The 22,938-nt window shown below is 35.0% G+C and overlaps 1 protein-coding gene across 2 annotated transcripts in view; it reads left to right on the top strand.

The window, feature by feature from the left end:
* Positions 1-642: 642 nt before the first annotated feature.
* CCHa1 (CCHamide-1) overlaps positions 643-22,938 on the top strand; it is a 174,463-nt gene continuing 152,167 nt past the window's right edge. The window contains exons 1-2 of one of the 2 annotated variants that reach the window (XM_069818850.1): positions 643-720; positions 916-1,028. In XM_069818850.1, coding sequence (XP_069674951.1) covers positions 929-1,028 — 100 coding nt within the window. In that variant the 5' untranslated portion in view covers positions 643-720; positions 916-928. Of the gene's footprint in view, positions 721-794; positions 1,029-22,938 lie in introns of those variants that run through there. The other variant, XM_069818849.1, reaches the window with a different exon arrangement.

Raw genomic sequence — 22,938 nt, 5'->3', positions numbered from 1 at the left:
ACATGTTTCGACCTATTTTCTGTCATCTTCGGCAGTTCCGAACCAAGATGTAGAAACCTTTTTGAATTACGCCGTTCTTCCATCCACCCCCTCAATTGATAATGATGATGATGATGATGATGATGATGATGATGATAATGATGATGATGAATAGCTAGTTTATGTCTGAATTCTTTTTGTGCAATATAGTAACTACTCTGCCACAGATGACAACGTGACTTGGGGTTTTTAAATAATGAAAAAAGAGATAGGAGAAGGGGGCACGTTGATAAAAAAATAGGAATCCCTGCATTAATGACGTAACACGTAAAAGAGATTATCCGTATTATAATTAGTGCAGTTAACCCTATTTGTCAATGTGCGATACCCTTCTCAATAAAACAATCGCTTTTTTTTTTTTCGTACCACCAATATCCATTCATTCATACAACAGCTCATGCCTGCCGCGATTTTGCGTTACACCCACACTTGAATAGTGTGCTCCCTCTTCTTTTTCACACCCTCCTTCCTCTACTCGTACAACCTTCTCTGTCTGATACAAGCCCCACCATTCTCTCTTCCCCTACAGTATACGGTTTCTCTGTCGCACGCACGGGGGGAAAACCTTCCCCAGTTGTATCTATAAAAGCGACTGACTCTGGTGGGTAGTTTCGAGTCCTACAGGTGAATTCGCAAACGGCGCCGCAGTACCACACGACACATACCAAACATTACGAAACAGTAAAAAAGTTTTTCTCAAGTTATAACATTTTAAGTTCACTTTTGGTTTTTCCTTATATTCTAAATTAGTTCTGAAAAAATTGCTAAATTCTGGGAGGGGGCCAAGACTCACTGAACACAAATCTTGTTAGAGGTGTTTGACGATTGAGTTTAAGCTTTCTCTCATTTTTTCGGACTTTCTTTCTCGTACGCCAGGAAGTGGTCGACGATGTTCTGGTCGTCTACAGCCACGAGAACAACTGTGGTAGGAGTTGCCGCCAGGATAGCGGTTCTTCTTCTCGTCTTTGGACTCGCCGAATGTGCCGCAGGTAGGCTTTCATCCTTCAACATAAATTCTTTATCAAATAAGAGAAAAGTTTCTTTGAAATAATGTCCAATGCATTCTTTGCGAATGTTAAACCATTACATACTTCGGAATAAAATAACCGACACTTCTGTCAGTTCCGGTTTGCGAGAATCGTTTTTAACACATATTTAACAAAAATTTATTATTCTTCGTATTTAATGTTTCATACAACTTATTTAAATACCTCCGCCATAAATAATCAAAACATATTCGCATTGAGGATCTCTAAGTCCACCCTTCCGCTACGAAATTAGGTGAAGTTCTGGTAGATTCTTGATCTACTAGTGACTACGGTATATTTGCAAGTAAAGGATATGTTCCGACAGTGCCTTCTCTTGCAATTACGTAACTACTCTTCTTTACAATATTAACGGATCAAATATTTTATATATGAAGAAAATAAATGTTTAATTAAGTTGTAGACGGTGTTCTTTCTCTCTACACTGCGCACAAATATTTTATTCTTGGTATTATGTAACGAAGGTTTATTTTAACATTCATACTATAAAAAGTTAAAGATCTCAAAATCTTTCTTTTCTCAACTAATGAAACTATATGACTTCTGGATATATTCTTGAATTACCAATAATAGCAATATAATTCGGATAAATTTGTTGTTCATTAAGCGAAGGAATGGTGAACGGGAGAAGAGTTCGGGGCAGAAGAAGATATCAAATGATAGACGAAATTAAGATAAGTGAATCATATGCTGAGACTAAGAGGAAGGCAGAAAATAGGAAAGATTGGATAATGCTGGGTTTGCAGTGAAAGACCTGCCCTTGGGCAGAACACTTATGTATGCGAAAGGTTCCGAAGGCACTACCTTGACCTACAATTAATAAATATTTTTCGTCGTTATTTTCTTTCTTTCTTTCTTTCTTTCTTTCTTTCTTTCTTTCTTTCTTTCTTTCTTTCTTTCCCTTAGTTTAACCTCTCCCTTTTAGGTTCATTTATACGACCCACGCCACACGGGGTCGTCGTTATTTTAACTAATTAAAACGAGCAACTTAACAGCATTGAAAAATAAGAATTTTTCCTCACACAATTAAAAAACGTAATTTTCACCGACAGCCATGGACGCACAACTTATCGTTGCATAAAAGTTACAGACGTATGTTCGATTCCTGCCTAGGACATGGACAAGACAATGCTATTTATGTCCTGCGTTGTCGTCGGTGGAGGTCTGGCGTCGCGTTTACCACATCTTAGGGGAAGCACCGTTCTTTATCTAATATAAGATTGAAAAATCCTCCTGAAGAAAAGGAAGACATAAGCTCTTCACAAGCTGTACCACCATGGAATAGTAGTGTATTATTTTCAGTATGTTGCATAATTGTGGATTATTTATTTTAACATGCACGTTACAATTTACAAAAATTTGATATATATATATTCAATATCTCGAAGTACCTTCCTCAGCTAATGAAACAATATCAGATTGGTTCTTGAACTCTGAGTAGCTGCAATACTAGCCATCGGCGTAGCTCAGTCGGCTAAGACGCTTGCCTGCCGATCCGGAGTCGCGCTCGGGCGCGGGTTTAATTCCCGCTTGGACTGGTTATCTGGTTGGGTTTTTTCCGAGGTTTTCTCCAACCGTAAGTCAAATGTCAGTCAATCTATGACGAATCCTCGGCCTCAGCTTTATCTCGCCAAATATCTTGCTATCACCAATTCCATCGACGCTAAATAACCTCATACTTGATATAGCGTCGTTAAATAACCAAGGAAAAAAACTGCAATACTAGTTATGAAGTAAGTACGTACTGATCCAAGAGGACACTGTGATATAATTATAAATGTTTTTCTTCGCCAATATTAACAAATTATGAACTTAAAATTCGTATTGTAAATTTAATATTGGTAATTTTATTTGTAATTGTAAATCTAATACTAATTGTAATTTTATTCTTCATATTATAGTTGGAATCTCCTGGTAGAGGAACAGAGAAGGCCTGACGGCCTTATCTCTACCAGGTTAAATAAATACTAAATACTAATATTATTGTGAACAAGCTCTCGATTAGCGTTTCTCATCACAATTAGCAAAATATATTATACATCTTGATGTGCTGGGCTGAAGATGGCCCACAACAGGCCGAAACATGTTAACCAGGTACGGTAAATTTAACACGAGAAAGACATATAATACATATTTCGTAAAATATATTATTTCCGTTCTTCACGGCAGTTTATAAATATGTCGTAAACTATGGAAATATTATGTATATTAAAATTTTAAAGTTGTTTCTTACTCATTTAATGAAATTACATCACATTAAAGCTGCTATTAAACTTCAAGTGGTGTTGTTCAGTTCAATATAAATACCCAAGTCCAACAAGCGAAATGCTCTGAGTGCTTTATCTTGCTATAAAAGTTTTATTAGTTCATATTAACGGTGACGTACACAATTCGGTCGGGGTGTACAGAACGACTTAGGCGCTATTTTTAACGACCGTTGGTTCGGATCCCGTCTAGAGCATGGATGTCCGTACGTTATTAAATAATATCCTGTGTTGTCTTGGGTGGAGGGCAGCCGACGTGCTCATTTCACGTCACGGAAGTCCCTCCGTATCTCCCTATTATCAGGTTGTAAAAATCCATGAAGAATAGTAGACTAAGGCTCTTGAAGTGTTTTTTCTTACTTTATTATTTAACGACGCTGCATTGATTACTAGATTATTTAGCGTCGATAGAATTGGTGACAGTGAGGTGGTAATTGGCGAGATGAGGCCGAAGGTTTTTCATGTATTTCCAGACATTAAAATTACAATCAGAATTATTTATTAGGATGAAGTTAAAACCATCTGACATTTTCCTCCACTTCACCATAAAATATCGATCTGAAGTACAAACTAGGCCCTAATTCGTACAATATAATGAAATTATAACATATGATGAGATTACACGCTAGAAATTCCATTTCACACATCATCTCTGTATTCCTCATCTTTCACTGTTGCTACCTCTCGTCACTGGAACTCTCTGCCGCCTGAAGTCAAGGACTGCCGAACATTGAAATCTTTCAAATCCAAGTTAGAAAATTATCTTATGACGAGTTGCCAAACTAACTTACTATTATGACAAGTGTTGTATTGCATGTTTCCACGTATTCACATTTTTATATGTTCTAGTGATATTTAACTTATTTTATATATATATTTTTTTATTTTCCGATAATGGTATATCTATAATGTGGTAAGTTGAGCTATATATAATCATAATTTTCCTTACTGTGTGTACCTAAAAATATTGTATTCATTGTATGCTTTGTACTGCACTATTTTATTACTATTATTATTATTATTATTATTACTATTCTTATTTATTATTATTATTATTATTATTATTATTATTATTATTATTATTATTATCAATAATTGTCTTATTTTTTGTACTTTGTATGTCTAATTTATTTTGACCTGCTGTTCACATTTTATTATGCTTTTCCTTTCTTTCTGTATGTTATATATTATGTCTGATTTCTACTTACTTATTTACATTTTATTATTATTATCTTATTCAGTTTTGTGTGTAAAATTGTAGTGTACTTTGTAAATTTGTAGTGTTTTGTAACGCAGTTTTACTCCTGATTGAGTGTTAGAGAAGGCCATATGGTCTTAACTCTGCCAGGTTAAATAAATCATTATTATTATTATTATTATTATTATTATTATTATTATTATTAGTTAATTATATGATAAATGTTATAAATGTTAGTAATAATAGCTATAACGTAGTACAATTTGAAAATAATATAATGTAGAATATAGTATAATATAGAAAAATAACGTATAGACAGTTAACGAAACAATATTAAAAATATAAAATAAATCTTAAGCTAAATCCTTAAGGGATAAAAGAAAATACTAAATTAATACGGAACACTAGTTTACACACAGGTATAAGTACAGGGCCTAATAAACTCATCTTGCTCCTATCTAGTAACAAATTTCTAAGCTTATTCTGAAACGTTGATAGGGTCCAACAGTCTGCGACATTAGCCTTACGGTTGAGGAAAAACTCTGACAGTCAGCCGAAACTGGAATCGAACTCAGGTACACGCCCCTGCCGACCGAGATACACCGATAGTTCTTGAAGCGTCGTAGTGCTGTGAAGTTATGTATCCTACAGAATTATTGTAAAGTAACAAAAATTGACAGTGGATTCACGGTGCGGTCCATAAGATTTGAGGTAGGTATATCTTTATATTGGAATTAGTATTAGACAATAAATGAAATTACATGCAGTATGTAATTATAGTACCGCGCCGTGGCGTCGTGGTCTAAGGCATCCTGTCTAGGACTCGCGTTACGGATTGCGCGCTGGCTAGAATCCTCATGGGGTGAAGAAATTTTCTCATTAAATTTTGGCCGGTGTATGGTAGCCGGGGCTCACCCAGCATAGTGAAGCACTTTGGGAGCTACGATAGGTAGCGAAATCCTTTACGAAAGCCAGCTATAACGGCTGGGGAGATCATCGTGCTAACCAAACGATATCTCCATTCTGGTTGGATGATCGTCCACCTCTGCTTCGACATATGGACGTGAGGCCAGCAGCCGGACGGGTAACGCCGATTCCTTCCAAAAGAATCAGGTTCTGATTCCCTTCCCAGAAAGGACACAGTCCTTTTTCCTCCCAATTTTTCGTTACTCATATTTAGTGTAACCTGATTCCCTCCATTGGATAATTATATTCCTTAACCAGGCACACAATTTTCCGTCACATTTTACACAAACTTGGAACTGTCGAGAGCATAAACTACTCGTAAATAACGAAATCATATTATCTATAGGAAATACCGTTGATATGTTGTATTCGTAGACTAGAATTATTATCTTTTTCCTGTCAGTCATGACAATTAATTAAAATCTCTTAAGTCTATATAAACGTTATTAAAACATTATTTTTTACTTCTTCCTCATGAATAGATTGGGAAAGGCCTTGTAAGACATGACATTGCAATACTGTGAACTATTGATTATTCTGTTATCTAATTCTTTAATTTTATCCATTAAATAACTGATTTTTCTTTGGAAGTCTTTGTAGTGCGGGCTGGGTTGATAGCGGTGGAATTTATTTTTATTTTGGTGTCTGCCTGTACTTTATGTAAAACATCTAACGGAAAGAAAGACGTTTTACGGGAGGGAATCGGTGTGTTTAAATGTAGCAGCTCCTTTTTGGTGAAGAGGGAATCGGTATATTTAAAATTATTATTTCAGAGAGAAGCGAGAATAAAAAAATTACCACGGGAGGGAATCAAGAGTCGACTCAGATTGCTAGTGGATCTGAACCCTTAAAGGGCTGTAGCGCCATGGATTATGATGATGACGACGATGGATGATGATGATGGTTATTATTATTATTATTATTATTATTATTATTGTTATTATTATTATATGATTAGAGTTCCGCGCCTAACGTCGTGATCTAATGCATCCTGCCTAGGACACGAGTTACGGAATGCGCGCTGGTTCGAGTCCTCATGGGGGAAGAATTTTTCTCATGAAATTGCGGCCACTGTATGGGACCAGTGCCCATCCAGCATAGTGATGAATTTGAGGAGCTATGCTAGGTAGAAAAATCCGGTTCCGCGAGCCAACTATAATGGCTGAGGAAATCATCATGCTAATCACATTATTCCTCCATTATGATTGGATGATCGTTCGCCTCTCCTGATGCATGTGGGTGTTAGAACAGCAGCCGACTGATGGACTGCGTTATAATTAGATTTATATTTGCATTAGACATTATTATTATATTATTATTATTATTATTATTATTATTATTATTATTTTGCGATTTCGGCATTCTCTTACACGTTGGTCACAAATTTTAGAATTGCGTCATTGAAATATTGTGTACATTTTTCGTTTAATGGTTACGTCACACTTGTACCAGTGGAAACTGTGTCGATACTAGTACCTGCATTTGCATTTGCATTAGCTTTTGATTGCTTTTTGCGATTTCGATAGTCCTTATGCGTTGTGCTCCATTTTTAGGAACTTTTTTAGGATCAAATTCTTCAATTTCTGCCGCTTGTAATCGTTTCTGATGTACTGCGCATTTTTAACTCTCTTAGCTTGAATATAGTCCAATTTCTTATATGTTCATGTGCTATCGTAACATTCATACTTGAAGTAGTGACAGTGGACAATTGCGTTTTTATTTACTATAATTTAACGTTTATAATTTTCAAACTCTTTTTGCTACCTCAAATCTGAAAACAGATTTGGAAAGCTCGAAATGTAAAACGTATTTCGTTCCCACCATGTCCGGATCCATCTCGTATAGGTTAGAAGCTGCGGGCGCTTCAATACGTTTGAAGTTTTAGATATCGTTAGATTAAGGTTACAATAATTATAAAACTGTTAGGCTATACGTAATTACAATAAGACACACTAGACATTGTAAATCATCTTTATTTACTGATGATTTTATATATCGTGCTTACTCTAACCGTTTGTGAGTTATCCCACGTTAAATCAGCGTTAGGCTTTCCGCGTAAACGTATAAATGCGTATAACGTAATTTACGTTAAAACACATATCCTAGTTCGCCTAGAGTTAGCAACATTATAGACTACAGCCAAAATTCAGGCGGTACCACATTTACCTAATAATCCGAAATTCACTCAGGTGTGGGTTCGAACCCCGCTTGAACTGGTTACCTGGTTGAACTTTTCAGAGATTTTCCTAACTGTAAGGTGACCAACTTCTGGTCACATAAATACGGGAGACTTGGTCAGACAAATTTAATTTTTTTTTTATTGTGAAGTCTGGATTCATTGATGGAATTATTTAAATGTTTAATACAAAACTATCAATTTATAATTACAAATTATACTTTTAATAATTTTGGACTTATAGTTAAACCTGTAAATAGTTTCCGCCAAACAAGAAGTAGACTAAATAAAACTAGGCTATTGTCAAAGGGAATAGTAGAAAAAAATTATCCTGTGATACGAATATAATTTAGGTCACAATATTGAGTATAATAATATTTAAAAATACAATGTTTCTCAGTTTTATTTTATTTATATTTGTAAACAAGACGCTGCAGAGCATTTAATTTTTTATCCTGCTATATAAATTGAAAAAAAAAAGACACTCTTTACAATCAATGTGCTACGGAAATTAATATGATTAATGAAATACTTATTAGAAATTGAAAAAAATTGAGGATGTAACATTTTATTCTGAACTACTGCTACTTAGTAACAGTATAGAAGCATTTTTAACGTGGAAAGTTTTCTGCGTAGCACTCGAGAAAAATTGTAACAAAGATTATATCATTATCCGTTATGGAAGTTGCATGGATGCAGCCCGCAATACATAGGCTGGTTATGAGGCTTCTGTTTGTAATTTACTTGAAACGTTTTTTTAACGTGTAAAGCTTAAAGAAATATGGAACTTAATTTTAATTTAATAAAAATATTTTAGTCATACGCTAATGGGTAGATTAATAAATGCGGGGATTATATAAAGATAAAGTAGTTAATTGAACATGTCATGTTAATTAATTTTTCATATAGAGAAGTGGAGACATTCCCTGACCTGCACGATCTCCCGATTTAATTGCACGTGATTTCTTTTTATGGGGTATCTAAAAATTAAGGTATACGCAAACAAACCACGAAACATTGAGAAAGTGAAGACAGCAATATTTAAGAAAATTTAAACATCATAGTTGAAATGTTGCAAAGTGTAATGAGAAACTTTAAAGAGCGATTACAAGAATGCATGCACGTTTGTGGAGGACATTTTGAGGGATAATTTCAAGAAATAGTGGTTAAATGTAAATGGCATACTATATCCTATATTTTCATTTAATAAAAGTGAATTTAATAGAATATATAAAGTTTCATTTCACTATTTAAAATCTCCCATTTCTTTGGCTCACCCTGTACATTTAAATTACTGTAGATTCATACATAATAAAACATAAATATAAGGCAGAGTAATCTGCTTTTCTAACCACAGCACTTTTAGGCCTAAGCCGTAATGCAGTCACTTGATTTCTCATTACAAAGACAGAGATTGAATTCCCAGCAGACAGTGGAATTTATGAAAAATGTTGTAGAGCGGTACTCTTTTAAAAAAATAGTTTATGTAACAATGCAGTACCAACAGTTCGACTGCCTGGCCTTGTTAGAATTGAAAAGGTGAGATCAATATCCATTCAAGTCCATTTACACAAGTTTTGAGAAAAATGCAATTTTTTTTATTTCCTACCTAATTACTGTATTATTCTTTACACATAATATTTCTGGTTATTTTCGAGATCAAGACAAAGTAGTATACCAACTTTTAAAGTCGTAACACTTGTGGAAATATCCAAAATTTAATTTCAAATTTGCAAAAAATGAATGGCCAGAAGTGGACTTTAATGATTATTGATCTCACCGCTTCAATTAGTGATAGTGAGATTTTATGTAGCGAAATTTATAAGAGAATTCGCGATAGGATTACTTGACATTTGCCTTAGAGTTAGGAAAAAACCTCGGAAAACGCCCAATCAGTAATCAGTCCAAGCAGTATTCGAACCTACCACGTATCACAGTAGAAGTCATGCTTACCAGCACTTACTAAGTTGATTGTTGAGAAGATTTTTTATTTCTTGTACTTGAACTATCTTTCCAAAGGGACTAAGCGCTAAAAACAACTTTCTCAGATATTGATTAAAACACTTTTCAAATGCATGTTGAGATACTTCCGACCTATCCCCTGTGGAAAGATAGTTCTTTAATTATCCTGTTTTTTAGATTATATAGCTGGAAAGGAATGTTAAATATGTAATTAAAAATTGCTAGTGAGTTTAAAACCAAGAAATGATTTTGCTTTTAATTATTCGAGTCTAGAACACATTAAAAATGGACATTATAAAAATATATAAACCTGGAAAACCTGTATAAAATCTTTGGCGCAACAGGCCATGGAGGGCAAAGACTGACTAGCCTACTGCTGACTCACATCCAAATGTGTTAGGAGAGTGAATGATCATCCAATCAGTACGGAGATCATTTCAGCTGTAATGACTGGTTTACGAAACCGAATTTCGCTACTTACTATAACTCCACAAATTCATGACGATGTTGCGTGGCCACCGGTCTGATACACTGGTCGAAATTTCATAAAATTGCTTGCCGTAGGTCTCGAACCAGCGACAATTTTGTATAGTTAGTCTTGAGCTTGTCTTACACCACGCAGCTACGGCATGATAAACTTCTATACAATCAATACAAAATATAGGCCTAGATGTCAATCAGATCATGTAACTATTTCTGAGCGACCAATTTGCTTGTCTATTCTAGTTGAAGGTTATTTTGTTTTGCTTTAACTTATTGCTTTATGCTGTAATGGTTGTAAAATGTGTATATAATTCGGAACTAACTTTTTAAAACTTATAGCAGCAACTCCAGATTTAGTATCGATATTATGATTTATTCCGCCCAGTAATCTTTGATAACACTGGTCAACAATGATTTTGTTAAATGTACAATTTCTGCCGTTTCTTATGTACTGTCATAGTCTATGCCGATTCCAAAAATGAAGTCAGAATTTTTCCACCATCCACCATCTTTTTGTAATTTTAGAAAAATTGATTTATTTTATTGCTATATACAATCCTTAACATGCTAATGGAAGTAAAATATTTCAAATACGGTATTTCATTTTATTGCTTTAACAATTTACCTATAACTTTAGATCATTGTTGCCTATGAAGTCAGAGTTCATAAAAATAAATGTTATTCCTCATAAGACTGCGAGAGTTATAGTCGCAACGCTGTTATTCCCGGCGTGACTCCTCCTCTTTGCTTACCTCTTAGGAAGTGAAGGCTCTATAAAGTCTATGTAGGTAGTATCGTTCGCCATTTTTGTTCTTTCGTTGCCGAGCTATCAGACGAGGAATCTCTTTGCTACACCGTTAAACATTACCATGCCTTAGCTCCTATGATAATAAATCAAACGCATTATAATTCAGCAAATAATTGAGCGGCAAATAACGTCCTCGTGTGCTTTCTGCGAACCCCAACGAAAGAGCCAAAATGGCGGGCGATTATATTAAGCATTTATCGAGTCTTAGGAAATGCATAACGTCATCATGAGCGAATCACAAGACGCACACGTTTAAATGTAGCCAAAATGCAACGTGATTGGCTGCCGGAAATAAGAGAGACGGAATTTTTTTTATAGTATTAATTTTCAGTTGAGTTGGAACTTACAATCATGAAACAAGTTTCATAACCCATGTTTTGTTTACCCTAATTTTAAGTGTGGGAAAAGTATCTTATAAAGTGAAATCCTGGATCATATATGTAACAGATATGTCGGGGTTATAGGCTTTGAGGTTAACTTTTGTCAGGTTTACAACGCTGCCATCTAGTTATTACATAAGGAGTCATGTCATAATACCCATTTGAATTGCATTAGCGACTGTGATGCCATCTCGTGTTCGTTTACGGCGGACGGGTGGCGATCCTGGCTGTTGTTCTCTTCGAAGTGCTGCCGATTTTAACGTAGCGAGGAGTTATCTGTTACATATATGATCTAGGGTGAAACATACGTCGAAATACTGTGTATTTTTCTTAGTTGGTTATTTAACGACGCTGTATCAACTACTAGGTTATTTAGCGTTGATAAGATTGGTGATAGTGAGATGTTATTTGGCGAGATGAGGCCGAGGATTCGCCATAGATTACCTGGTATTCACCTTACGGTTGGGAAAACCTAGGAAAAAACCCCAACCAGGTAATCAGCCCAAGCGGGAATCGAACCCGCGCCCGAGCGCAACTACAGACCGGCAGGCAAGCGCCTTAACCGACTGAGCCACGCCGGTGGCTAATACTGTGTAAATCACAAACAATTTTTGTTACGTTTGTGGTTAATTAACTTTGAAAGCACACAGGTAAATTTTACTACACTAGTTAAAAAAGCTTACGAGTGTTACTTTGATTGCAAAATAGATGAGTACAGGAACTGGGCCCCTGAAATCAGTTGTGTTGCATGTAATTCTATTAGCCTAACTGGTTGCCTAGAAGGATCCCGTCATATGCCTTTTCCAGTCCAATGATATGTCGGGAACCTAAGGATCAGTCAACAGACTATTACTTTCTAGGAACCACAGATCAGAAGATTACAGAGAACTTGTCAGCGAGCTGATTCACAACTACAACGTGATGAGGTGTCATCTAACGCTCAAATAACTTGTTGGATTCTCATCTATCTTTTCTTTCCTCAAAACCTTCTGGTAGAGTGAGCGACTAACATGGGGAGCGTTTTCGTTAGAATTTTTCTGAAATGGAAAGGCGCTGCCAGGAAAAATGGAGTCCATCTATTCTGTCAGACTACTGCCGGACACTCAAAAGAGATGCTTCTCAAGCGAAGTACAGCCTAAAATATATTTCACACACATTTTAGGTAAAATGTTACAAGGTATCAATGCCAGAAAAGTCTGAAGTACATTTCATATAATTACTCAAAAACCCTGAGTGATAGAAAAATTTTGAAAACAGATCTGAAATTAGCAGGAGAAATGCTGTAAGAATCACCTATGCTTTATTTTTTAACAAAAAAATATGTTTAATAAATATGTTTAATTTTGTTGACCACTGTAATGGGACACAACTTCTTGCTATAGACCTACTTAAATGTGAAGAATTCTCACTGATGAGACAATACACATCATAGGATCTAATGTGCTAGAAATATGCTCAAAATAGTTCTTCAGTGCTATGACTATAATTATTCAAACTAATAAGATTTTATCCTTGAGTTATAAATCTATTTCTTTCCGTAGTGTGAACTTCTTTTTCGTCTTATCTGAAGGAAAATTGGACTTACACAAATTTATGCAGCTGATAAAGTTAAATAAAATACTGAATCTCACACTTTCATTTTAATATTTGTAGAATGGGCAGTAGGTCTAACAGCTAGTCAGGTAAGCGATTCCATATTAAACTTAATCTTCGAGTTGAAACAATAAACGTTAAACTTGCAGGAAGACAACGCAGCGAAACACTCTCTTGATAAAGTCGAAGCACTGTTCTCGCGACACACGTCGCCTGTCTCAAATAGATATGATTGAAACTATTTCACAAATAGCTTAATGCCAGTGAACTTTGTTTAAACCTTGACAACAATCAATTACTTACTCTAAGTTTTAAACCCAACATTGTATCAGTAAAAATCTGTTAAATTGTTAGGACTATGGACAGATACCAAATTTGTTTGGAGCTCCTATATCCATGAATTGTAAAAAAAAAAAAAAAAAAAAAAAAAATTGTACAGTGTAATATTTTTGTAAAATAAATTGCGAATATATATTGCATGCAGTGCCTTATTAAATTTATATTAGGGACTTTTCCATTTCCATTTCCATTTGGTATTTTTTTGTAGGTTATTTTACGACGCTTTATCAACATCTTAGGTTATTTAGCGTCTGAATAAGATGAAAGTGATAATGCCGGTGACATGAGTCCGGGGTCCAGCACCGAAAGTTACCCAGCATTAGCTCATATTGGGTTGAGGGAAAACCCCGGAAAAAACCTCAACCACTTAACTTTCCCCAACCGGGATCCATTTGGTATTTTGCAGTGAAGATTTTTTTTGCAAACATTGCTCTTATTTTTTTTAAACTAATCTCGAATTTTATTTGTTACAGCAATGATATTTATTTTCAAATTTCAATATCTCCTCCCTTAATTTGACGAGACGTATTACAACTGTATGTTGTTTAATAGTTTAAATAAAGAAATAAATAATAATAATAACAATAATAATAATATTAATAATAATAATATCATCCATAAATTAAGTGAATGTCACAGTCTCGTGAACAGTTAATCCTTCCTTGCTCAGGAGAGATTCTCAACTCGACATTTTTAATTGAAAGATTTGTAAAAGTATAATCAGACAGCTTCATATCTCTTATACTCTGTATTTTTATATTTCTCAAAAAAATTAAAATGAATGTCGTGAAGGTGATTCACATTTTCTCATTGTAGAGTTACGGTGGTGGCCAGGCGCTTGTTTTAACTGTAATTTTTAATCCTGAAATTATATATTTGAATACATTCATATAGAGAACAGCTCAAATAGGTACCTACATGAAATAAACTCGCACACAAATTTGTATAAAATATCTGTAAGTATATTTTAATTATGTTAACAATAGAAAGTATCCAAATATATGTAAAGCTTTTTAGCCCTCCAGAACAATATGAGCCAATCGCGCTTAAATAACGTTGGTTAGTTGCAGTTAAATATTACATGCGCGCAGACAAAATATTGCAGTTACGAAGAAGATGAAACTATGAACTAAGTCGCGTGTAAAACATTGTAATATACCAAACTTTCTTAAAAACTGAAAATTTAAAAAGTGTTAAAACTATTAAAAAATTGAATATTATTGTTATATTTATGGAAATCTACATGTAAATGTGATATAAATATTAGAATTGAACAGCGACAGAAGAACTAATAATTTGGCGGGAGTAGACTGGAAATGAAAGATAGACATTAGCAAAACTGAATTCTGATTACAACATGAAGGAAGCTAACAGTGCTTCACTGATCTCGACACAAAAATTCGAACGTTGTGGTGCAGTCTTTTGCTAATATAAATGACGAAAATGCGTGTTATAAAGGTGTCGTTCCATTAATAATTATATATTAAGCTTACAACGCTGTCAAATAGTTTAATTAATATTCACAGCACTGACACTTCACCACAGACTTAGATTTAGATTACATTTGGGGTGAACGGTAAGCAGTTATGTACGTCGACATGTTGGCTTTTCATATATCTGGACAACTTACATTTTAACCCAGTTTCGCGAGCGCTCAAGTTTCAACGAACTATAAGGGTTTTCATGTCTAGAAAAGAGCATTGACCTCATCGAGTAACCATTACTACTACAAAAAAAGGGGAAATAATTTTATTATACAATATGCCTACAGATACACTCCATAATTACAATCGGATATAATTTCGTAAAGGTACTGTATATGTTACGAACTTTATACTGGTATCGGCTCAAAGAATTCCTGTTTTGAATACTGCTGTATGTCTAATTGTCAGCAGAAACAATAGGTGACAGCAGCAGCGAACAGAAGTTGTTAATATTTGTTATGTTCGTTTGGGTTGCCAATATTTTGTTACTTTTATACTGTTGAATTGTAGCAAATTTTCGCGACCATTTTAATGAACAATTGGTAGGAAGGTGGATTAGGCGCAATAGAGATCAAGACAACGTTTTCTGCAAGTGACCACCGAGGTCCCCTGACTTAAATGTCTGCGATTTCTTATGGGGTTACATAAAATATATCATCCATATATATCCACTGTCTCCGAATCTACAAGAGCTGCGACATCATATATCCAGTGTCAATGAGTCCATTCCATTGGATATGTTGAAACGCGTGTGGCGTGAGTCGGAATGTCGCCTTGATGTCAGTTATGTTACACGATGTGCACACATTGAGTATCTATAAGTTATGCACAATAAAAGTTTTGAGTTTTTCTTTATGGTGTCACCATTTTCATGTACATACGACTACTGATCTATTATAATAATGGAGGTTTTCTGTGAACACTTTGTGAAATTATATAGGATAATATGTAATTATTTTCCCAGATATTCCGTCGTGCCGCCAATTGGTATGGATAAAATCATGTTAAAGACTTACTCCATAAAACAAATTTCCCTTTTCTAAACGTCAAAAAACTATAGGATTATAGCATGCATTAATTAAGTTGTGCTAAAATTTAAGGAGCTTAAAGAGAGGGTGGAGGGTATAATAGGAACTCATGATTAAGAAGTAATCCTAATTCAGGATAAGCCCATGAATGTCAGGAACTACTTGATGGACAACTTATCAATGAAGTAACCGCAATTTGTGCAAACATTTCAAGTTGGCTAACATTACACGAACTTAATAGATTTATTAATTTTGTATTACAGCAAAAGTTATCCAAACTGGTGACGACCACATTCAGTGCAGTCGTTCCATTGTTGAAGGAAACTCTGGCGCATTCTTCCAAATACCGCCGGCATCGTTTTTGAGTCGTACACCGGTGTCTCGTAAACGAAACTTTTGATATGTCCCTAAAATAAGTAATCAAGTGGCATCAAAGCAGGAGGAGGGGGCTGGCCATTTAATAGGACATCGTCTTCCGTTCCAATGCCCGGGATATGCGAGATTTAGTAAGTCTTGTACAGCTACAGTAAAGTGTGCTGGTGCACCGTTCTGTTGCATCCACATCTACCGATTTATGATAAGTGGCACTTTGAGTGAACCATAATTAAACATTTCCTGTAAGCTAACTAATTTCGGATTGTTCCTTCGTGTGAAGAGAAAATATATTGAATAATCGGTGTCGGGTAGAGTTCCCGGGTAGCTCAGTTGGGAGAGCGTTGGGAGTTATACCCGAAAGCTTGATTTGCAGAAAATATATTGTACGCCCCTTATTAAAAACTTATCTTATCACAGACCCATATTCTCAAGTGTAAACGGAAACAAAAATAAAATATTCAAACCAACGCAACTGGTGATGTATTCTATGTGTCGGATTGTCCCTGATACAGCGCAGATTTTTTTTCTGTTCTTTAGTTACATTTTTAAGTCTCTGTAATTTATATAATAAAATGTTCCATGTTTTTTGTTCATTGTTTTTAAACGCAAATTAATTTATTTATGTTTCTATACCGTTATCGGTAGTATAGCTTCCTGAGTCCTGAGACATTAATTGTTGTTTTATTTCTGAAGTTCAATATAAACTGAAATGATAAAAAATGCTGAACAAATTCTGCAGGTTACAGTTAGGGTACAAATGCCGGTATATTAAACTAGATTTCAGGTCTCTGCACATACAACTTATATCATAATCATGTATGAAGTATGGTATAGTATACTTCGAATTCTCCCCTGAGCACGGCAACACATTCTTTCAGGGGAGTGCTAGAATTTTGTTAATTTACAAACTATTTGCATTGTATTTTTTCTCGCATTAAACATTACTATTAATTATTATTACTATTATTATTATTATTATTATTATTATTATTATTATTATTATTATTATTATACTCTCAAGACATACTCTGATCGAGGTTCTGGCTGATATGTACATCTATTATCAGGCCTACATCTCACTTGACGATATGTGTCAGAGGAAGAACAATTGTTTGTATGCATCTGAAGACTGACTAGTGTAATATGTAGCTAGTCGGCGATGTATGCAATAGGGGGAGAAAAGAATTGGCTACCCTACTCCGTTATCTCCTGGCCTAGTTGCGTCATAAGTGGTATATTCTTGGTATCACTTGTGAGGTTCAGATCTGTCTTCGGACAGTTAACTAAACATCAACTCTCAGAACTCAGGAGGATAGAAGCTACCTTGTTTTCCACCATGTCAGGGGTTTGAGGAATACAATTCGGACGAATGTTATAGATATTTAAAAAAAATCTCTTAACTTTCTAGGAAGAGAATTTGAATTGAGAGACCGTTTTGCAGATTTAGAATAACTCCTTGAATTTGGGGGCTAAAAAATTACGTTTCTCTTATTACCAATTTCAAGATGTAACACTGACAATATTATTCAAGTCTCTTATCGTGTCATTGGAACCAATGAATTTGCCGTACAAATGTTGAAAGATCAAAAATTAAATTTCCCACACATGGAATTCGAACTTTGCGACGTGTGTTAGCTTGAAATTATACCTTAAGCCACATGTTCATCGCTATGAGGTATGAGTTATGAGTATGAATGCGCACGTTCCGCCACAGCGTAGATTAAGAGTAATAACGACTAGTGGGGAAAGGAAATCCGTGGTTCATAACAGCATTAGGGTTTGCAGGCAATGCAACAGGTACCGGAGCAGTGCGTGCTGGTGGGCTTGTGTCAGTCACTTGATGATAAAACTCAGCGACTCATGAATTATGTATGGCACGAGATCTGTGTCCGCTTCAAATACAAGGAAACAAACTGAAATTTAATAATCTACAAATCTATTATTTTACTCGACTACCATCCAAACCCACTGCAAATTAAATGCTGTTAGGCGTTGATGAATTAGCCAGAAATGTTGTCAGTTCGTAGTATGATGCTAAATTACTTTTACAGTTTACAGCGGGTCATTAAGTAAAAATAATAAACCTTGTGCTGTAAATGACACTATCTTTTCAGACATTCGACGCAACAACTAATGAAACCCAGGGCACCAGTGATGGGCAGATTCCTGCACTAGGTGTATGCACTGTGTAATACACTTACACCCTTATTTACTTAAAGTCTCCAATTCATGCATATAGAACAGATTCTCAGCCAAAGCGATGCGTGAAGATGAGTTAAAGATTAGTGAGTTCTTTCGATGGTGCAAACAAAGTTAAATTAATCATTTATTATTATTATTGTTGTTTAGTCAATGTCCGAAGACAGGTCTGAACCCCACAAGTGATACCAAGAAGGCACCACTTATGAGGCAACTAGGCCAGGAGATAATGGGGTAGGGTGGCCAGTTCCTTTCCCCCTCCATTGCATACATCGCCCACTAGCTACATATTACACTAGTCAGGCTTCAGATGCATACAAACAATTGTTCTTCCTCTGACACATATCGTCAAGTGAGGTATACTGCCTGATAAATAATAGATGTGCATATCAGCCAAAACCTCAATCAGAGACATTATTATTATTATTATTATTATTATTATTATTATTATTATTATTATTATTTATTTATTTATTTATTTATTTAACTAGCTAGCTAGCGGGTACAAATTAAAATTATAAAAGAAACATGTTTCTAGCCACTACCGTAAGAGCCAGGCTCGTGTACGGTGTGGTCTTAGCCAATAATATAACATAAAATTTACAAGGACAGTTTACTAAATATAGTAAGTAACTTAATTCGAACCAATAAATGGGCCGTTCAGAGCAGAAGTGGTGTAAGTCAAAATTGGGCAATGAGGTTTAAAGTAAAAATTCTGTAAAATACAGCGCAAAGTAGCAATTAATATGTCCTTCGTGCTATCCATTGACTACTAATAGTTTAAATAAATTGAATATTAATTGCTACTTTGCGCTGTATTTTATAGAATTTTTACTTTAAACCTCATTACTCAATTTTGACTTACACCATTTCTGCTCTGAGCGGCTCAAATAACACACAAGAGCAAAAAAAGAAGAAAGCGAAAAAGAGAGAAAAAACATTTAATATAAATTGACAATCAGACAGAAGCCAGTGATATTCAATAAAAACATGAATATAGTCGACAGAAATTAAAGGTAAAGAAATACACACATTTGTTAATATTATATATCCTGAATAATTTTATAAATTTCTTTTTTAAAAACTCCAATTTGAAAATATTTCAAATTTGGAAAATGGTTTGTAATTTTATTATAAAGTCTTGAGCCGAAACTAGCACCATGTTTAAGAGCTGCACTTGTATGACATTTAGGCTTAATTAATGGGAAAGTAGTGTAAGTTAATTTTGTCTTCATATTTTGCTGTAGGTATGCTCACATAAAGGCAGATTATTTTCTCATAAAAGCCATTCGCACAATGACATGATGGATTTACGAGCTGTTGTGCACGTTCAGGTATTTATTATAAAAACTAACTCTCAATGGCGCAGGCGATAATGTCGAAACCGATTTGCATATTCGCTCGCGCCGCTCCCGCCTTATTCACTGCTAGTCTGTTAATGTAATCCAGGATCATGCCTGCTCTACGTGAATGGAAAGTGATTAAATCAATAGTCGACGTGCAATGTCGTGGATTTATTGTCCCTAAGTCAACATTTCCTATTCCATACTAAACGTGATTAATGGTTCATGTAAGGCAACGACATATTTGCTACGAAATTACTTAAATGCCACAGTAGCTCCTCAATGTTATGATTCTTGCTCATTACTTACAATCACGTGTTTTCTTCTTGAGACTTCTCTAAATTCTTCTCTCTCTTCTATCTCATTGACCATTCTCGTTACATCCAATGTCTTAATAGCCTTTCTTTAATTTCTTACTCCCTTCATTCTCCTACTTCTTATTTCCTCTTCCATTCTTCTTTCTATAATTTTCCCTTCTCTCCGTCCTCCTACTTTACTTTTTTCTTATAATATTTCTCCGTTTTTTATTCCTTCTTCTTTTTCTTCTTATATTTTCTCCTCTTCTACTGTGAATATATCTTTCCAAATTTCTTCATATTTTCTTCTATTCTTCAGCATCATTTTGTGTTCTTATTCTTTCTTTTAGTGTTTCACTTTCCTCTTTAATATTACACCTACCTTTTTTAGGAATATGGAAATTGAAAAACAGGAGGGGCACCATAGAGAAGGATTTCTGACCTCTTTGCGGCATGGGAGAAGACGCGTTCCATATATTATTAGAATGTCAAATAACAGACAATACAAGGAATAAGTGGATAAATAATAAATTTTTGAATATGAATAGTTATGTAGCATATAAGAAAATATGAAATATAACTAATATAAATATATTGGGCAAATTTTTAATGATAGTGAAGATGAAATGGGAAGAGAAAGTTAAAAGTAATGGTGTATTAAATTGATCTTGTAGTGGAAATTTATCTTTTGAAGAAGTGGAGAAATTCAAATATCTGGGAGCAACAGTAACAAATATAAATTATACTCGGGAAGAAATTAAAGACAGAATAAATATGGGAAATGCCTGTTATTATTCGGTTGAGAAACTTTTATCATCCAGTCTGCTGTCGAAAAATCTGAAAGTTAGAATTTATAAAACAGTTATATTACCGGTTGTTATTTATGGTTGTGAAACTTGGTCTCTCACTTTGAGAGAGGAACATAGGTTAAGGGTGTTTGAGAATAAGGTGCTTAGGAAAATATTTGGGGCTAAGAGGGATGAAGTTACAGGAGAATGGAGAAAGTTACACAACACAGAACTGCACGCATTGTATTCTTCACCTGACATAATTAGGAACATTAAATCCAGACGTTTGAGATGAGCAGGGCATGCAGCACGTATGGGTGAATCCAGAAATGCATATAGAGTGTTAGTTGGGAGGCCGGAGGGAGAAAGACCTTTAGGGAGGCCGAGACGTAGATGGGAAGATAATATTAAAATGGATTTGAGGGAGGTGAGACATGATGATAGAGACTGGATTAATCTTGCTCAGGATAGGGACCAATGGCGGGCTTATGTGAGGGCGGCAATGAACCTCCGGGTTCCTTAAAAGCCAGTAAGTAAGTAAGTAAGTAAGTAAGTAAGTAAGTAAGTGTATGTGTGTATGTTTTTTTTGTTTTGTTTTTGGTATTTTTTTTTTTTTATAGTTTTGAGACTTGGCATAGGTAATTAAAATTGTAAAGTAAGTCAGATCTGGGGTAATATAGAATTATAACAGGTCTGTCTTACAGATATATGATAGATGGATAAATATGAAGAGTTCAGAACCATAGTGGGCTAAGCGCCATTTACTAAAACCGTAGAAAACAAGGGTTAAAATGAAGTTATTACCATAATTCAATTGAAATATATAGCAAGTAATATAAAGTATGCACATTAAAACTAAATGATATGTCAATCTTCATTAAACTATGGTATTCACATAACTTTAACCCTTGCTTCTCCGTTTTTAATAAATGGCGCTTGGCCCACTATGGCTCTGAACCCTTCACATATATTATCATATCACATCTACCTTTTTCCTATTTTTAAACATCCCAATTTCTCTCTATCTTGCGCAGTAGCATCGTGATCTAAATCAGGGTTGACCAACTTACTTCTTCTCGGGGGCCAAATTTAATTGAGGAAACTTCATCAGGGGTCAGATCATGTCTCATTTTTACTTTTATCCATGCGGAAAGAAAAAATACACGTTATAATACACATACTTTGATAAACAAAGATCAGATGCCTAGAAATTTGTCATTACTCACCACAAAGTAGTAATAGACAAAAGTCTTCAACCTTGAGCAGAAATGGGCAAAAAATTTTTTTGGAACATAGTTTTTATAGTACTTCTCTTATTTTTTAAATCCTTCTAAACCTAAATCCTTGTACACTTCCCGCCTGGGCTCTGCAAGCATGAGTGACGTCACGCGGTGGGTAGAAGCAGTATTGTAGTATATGCTCGCGCATGCGCACTCTCTTTTACAGACGAAGCTAACGGCCGCTATGATCTCAGGCGACTAGTGTACACACTCTGTTTAATGATGTTTCTCAGTATGGGAAACCAATGATTTAAAATCCATTTCTAATTTTGACGTTTTCCAATTGAAAATTTGTGGTAATACGGCGAATGTCAGATCATCTATGGCGAATCCAAAGTCTCATCTCGCAAAATAACAACGTCGCTATCACCAGTTCCATCGATGCTAAATAGTATAGTAGTAGATACAGCATCGTTAAATAACCAATTAAAAACTGCCAGCACTTGAAGATATACTAAGCACTATGCTTTGTAGTCTTCATTTAATACACTTACTTACTTACTTACTTACGGCTTTTAGAGAACCCAGAGGTTCATTGCCGCCCTCACATAAGCCCGCCTGAGCAAGATAAGCTATATATGCTGCTGCGGCCTTGGCGGAAAATTCGAACGAGTGGGGGAATATGTCACCCATGAAAGCTACTGTTACCTTACTTTTTAATCACCCTCGTAATTCTTCACAATACTTCTGACGATCCGGCTGTATATTGTGAAGATGATGAGTAAGAGAAATTATCTGGAAGAGTTACTGCCACTTCGCAAAGGTTGACCATTCATCGAACACTGAATGCACAAGATCAGATCACATAAAGAATGAAGATTTACTGAAAGAACTATAGATTTATATCCTTAATGGTATAATAATGGAATATCGCGAGAACTGGTTTCAGCA

Source organism: Periplaneta americana, chromosome 2, assembly GCF_040183065.1.
Source record: "Periplaneta americana isolate PAMFEO1 chromosome 2, P.americana_PAMFEO1_priV1, whole genome shotgun sequence".
Classification (NCBI taxonomy): domain Eukaryota; kingdom Metazoa; phylum Arthropoda; class Insecta; order Blattodea; family Blattidae; genus Periplaneta; species Periplaneta americana.
Note: the sequence above shows the minus strand (reverse complement) of the source record. Positions and strands in the feature narration are given on the sequence as shown.